Here is a 3,432-nt window from a genome sequence, read left to right as displayed (position 1 = left end):
TACGTAATTTGTTGAAGATATCTTTCTTCATAGATTATTTTTCATGGAAGAGAGTTATATATACTGTCGAAGTGTTTAACTCTTAGTTTCACTTCTAACTATTATATAAAAAAATAAAATGAAATTTGACGAGTTTATAAATGATTCCTAAGCCCATTCTGCACTGAAACATATACACATGCATTCAATTGGATCACCAAGGAGATTCTTGGAAGAATGACAAAATAAAATCAAAGTCTCTCTAAATAATTCTTTGCACTGCTAACTGACAACTAGAGTAGTTTTTCAAGAAAATTAGGTGTACAACAAGGCCGAGGACCAAGAGTTGGGTTTAATTTATATTTCCATTTATTCCCATTGTCCAATAATGTTGATGAGTAAAAATTCAGATAAATAAAACTAACTAATTGGTGCCTAGGTTTCCTCAGTGATATATTACTAGTGATTTATGCATACAAATTGGGAATAGCAAGACAAGCAACGGACAAGGTTACCTTTTGCACAATGGCAGCTAGCATATACATGGGACAAGGATCTGCTGCAAATGATGCTACTACTATTTAATCAAACAAGTACCTCAAAATCTCACTCAGAATATTGTCTCCATTCACAAAGTCAGATCTAGGGTACTTGCCTTTTTTGCATTATTTTCGTCATCCACTGCAGTAGTGTTTGTAGTTGATGAGAACAAAGAAAGGGAAAGAAGATTCCCAACTTCTTCAGCTTTCAATCTTTTCTGATGATCATCATTGTCCTCTCTTGTTTTCAGTGAAAGATTCAAATCGAGATTGATTTCTGAATCTTGATTCTTTCTTTTATTCGATGTGCTTGTTGTTGTTGTTGTCGTCATCCCTGCAACTTCTTCACTCATCCATCCTTTCCCCCTCGAGGAAAGGGAATTATTAGTGCGCAGTTGTGTCATTATGTCTTGCTCTCTTCTGTTGAATTGCGTGACTATCTCACCTTTATCTCTATTTCTATTTACTGGTATTGACATTAGGAGATTTTGTTTTGCAGAGCTTCTTCCGATTTGAGTCGGCCAAAATCTTTGATTCTGAAGGAATTGAGTCCGGTGTTGGTTATTTTTCTCATGTTCAAGGGTTTTATTCCATGTAAATAATTGACCATTTGATGAGTGGCCATTGATGTGGCTTGAAAACCCATGCCTAGTACTCATACTTGAGACACCCCCAATATCCATGTTATAAGGATTGTACACAGAATTAGCTTGGCGATTCCATAAAGCATTCTCGTACCTTGAATAATCAGAAGAAAAAAATATTAAGCAAATGCAATTCAAGTTTCTTGTATTCCACATTAATTTAATTTCTGTTACAAATTAGGGATAACTTATGTACGAGATTGATTTGTACCTTAAGCTCGAACTAGAAGTTTGGTTAAACCCTTGTAGCCTAGGAAGTTGGGTAAGATTGAAAATGTGGTGATCTCCATTTTCAAGTAGGAATCTTCCATCTGTAGAAACTGCTGCAAAATATAGAATTTTAGTCGATTAAAAACATGTTCATCACCAACAACTATTTCAGAAACCCTAGTTTTGAAACAGCTACTAATGAGACAACAATTTTTTTTCCAAAAAAAATAAAATAAATAAAAAAAGAACTTACTTTGATTGGGATCATCAGTTTTCTTGCTTCTGTACATCTGAAATGATTTCCAAATAGAGGAAAAAGACATGAGTTTGCTAAGCAAAATTAAGCTGGAATTGCAACTGAGAATTAATATGTAAATTGCAGCAAGTTTATATACCTGAAGATGGCTCTTGACATGCGCTATGCTGAGGCCTTTAATGCTCATTAATTGAAGAACCAATTTTGGTGTAGCTCCTGGAAAAAAAAAATTATGGGAAGTTATTGTTAAAACCTCACTATAATCAGTTTTTCAGAAGATCTATCAGACTATAAAGTGAACTAATATTTGATCAATGAGTATACATACAATTTTTTTTCTTTAACGTAGAATCGATCTATAAAAATTCTTCTATATTTATTATAAATAAAAAATTTAGACACTAATTAATAAACTGGGGATATTTGAGATATTTCTCTTTTGAATAAAATCTCAATTCTTCTCTATACTTACTATCTTGGCCTCCTAATCTTTCAACAGCATGAACAAAGCGAAGATGGAGCTCAGGCGTCCACCGTAGCCTCGGAGTTTTTGAGCGTACATACTGCCGTACACTTCCTGAATTGGTCTTTTTACCATTCTCTTCAACCGTGCTGTTACTAGAGCTGGTTCTTGTTGTACCTTTAGCTTTGCTATCTTCTTCTGTCTCGAGATCGTCTTCCTCCTCCTCCTCTTCTTCGAATTCAAGTTGGATTTTGGGGCTTAACTTTGAATCTTCTGTACTACTGCTTCCTCCTTTCATCCTGCTTATTTTTTCAAAAACCTAATTGTCGCCCTTCAGAAGATGTTGAAAACCATAGAGGTAAATGAACAAAGGCAAAGGTAATCAGTGGAACAGTGCTGCCTATGCTTTTCCTTGGCAACTACTAGAGGAAAATGAAGACTTGTTCGTAAGAAGAATTCTCCTTGCAGCAAAAGGAAGAAAAAGTTGCTGGAATTAGGAATGAAATTTCTTCAACGGGCATATAAAGAACCATTCTCTCTCACCATTTGTGGACTTTTTTAAATCATGCGTGATTTGCATGGATGATGTCGTAAAGTACATGTATATACATATGTGGCGACAAATATGTGCATGTGTACATGGACTCTTTATGTGTATACATATACAAAATTGTAGATGTTAAATTCTAGTCAATTGAAGCAAGTAAATGGCACATCCGAAGGATAATACTAATAATGACCTAAGATACCAAGTTGCAATGTTGCATGTGTATCCACAACTCAGCAGGATGTTCATCCGATCTATATCTTTATCATCATATGGTTGTCGAAAAATTGAAATTAATAGAACAAATATGTTTTGCGTCATATTAAATATTCATGTTTGACTCAGGTTGTACTAATGATAAGGTTCCGTAATTACTAGTCCCTCCGGTTCAATTTATATGAACCCATTTGACTGGACACGAAATTTAAGAAAGAAGAGAAAGGCTTCTAAACTTATGGTGTTAAATGAGTCACATGAATTTTGTGTGGCTATAAATCATTGCATAAAGGTAAAGTGTTTCCAAATATATAAAGTAGCCATTCTTTTTTACACGGACTAATAAGGAAATAGGTTCACATCAATTAAACGGAGGGAGTAATACTACATTTATTCCATTTTATAGGGTATTTGCAAGTTTAAGACGTTAATTTTGATTTTTTTTAAAAATTGTTTTACTATAACAGATAAAAATATGATGAACTAATATTACAAAAGTTAGTATGATAGAGAAAAAAAATATCACACATATAATGAAATTGTGTCAAAGATTAATTGTGGAATATACCACATTGGAA

The 3,432-nt window shown here is 33.7% G+C and overlaps 1 protein-coding gene across 2 annotated transcripts; it reads right to left on the bottom strand.

Annotated features, from left to right (window-relative positions):
* Positions 1-314: 314 nt before the first annotated feature.
* LOC132029801 (uncharacterized) lies at positions 315-2,594 on the bottom strand. 2 transcript variants are annotated; one of them, XM_059419169.1, is made up of 5 exons: positions 2,101-2,594; positions 1,768-1,844; positions 1,626-1,662; positions 1,374-1,485; positions 315-1,256 (listed from the first exon to the last, which is right to left on the bottom strand). In XM_059419169.1, the coding sequence occupies exons 1-5, from the start codon at positions 2,387-2,389 to the stop codon at positions 608-610; spliced, it is 1,164 nt and encodes a 387-aa protein (XP_059275152.1). In that variant the 5' UTR covers positions 2,390-2,594; the 3' UTR covers positions 315-607. The 2 variants fall into 2 exon arrangements, with proteins under 2 accessions (XP_059275152.1, XP_059275160.1); XM_059419177.1 differs by having other exon boundaries at positions 1,374-1,482.
* Positions 2,595-3,432: the final 838 nt, after the last annotated feature.

Source organism: Lycium ferocissimum, chromosome 1 (genome assembly GCF_029784015.1).
Source record: "Lycium ferocissimum isolate CSIRO_LF1 chromosome 1, AGI_CSIRO_Lferr_CH_V1, whole genome shotgun sequence".
Taxonomy (NCBI): Eukaryota; Viridiplantae; Streptophyta; class Magnoliopsida; order Solanales; family Solanaceae; genus Lycium; species Lycium ferocissimum.
This window is presented reverse-complemented; position numbering and strand designations above follow the sequence as displayed.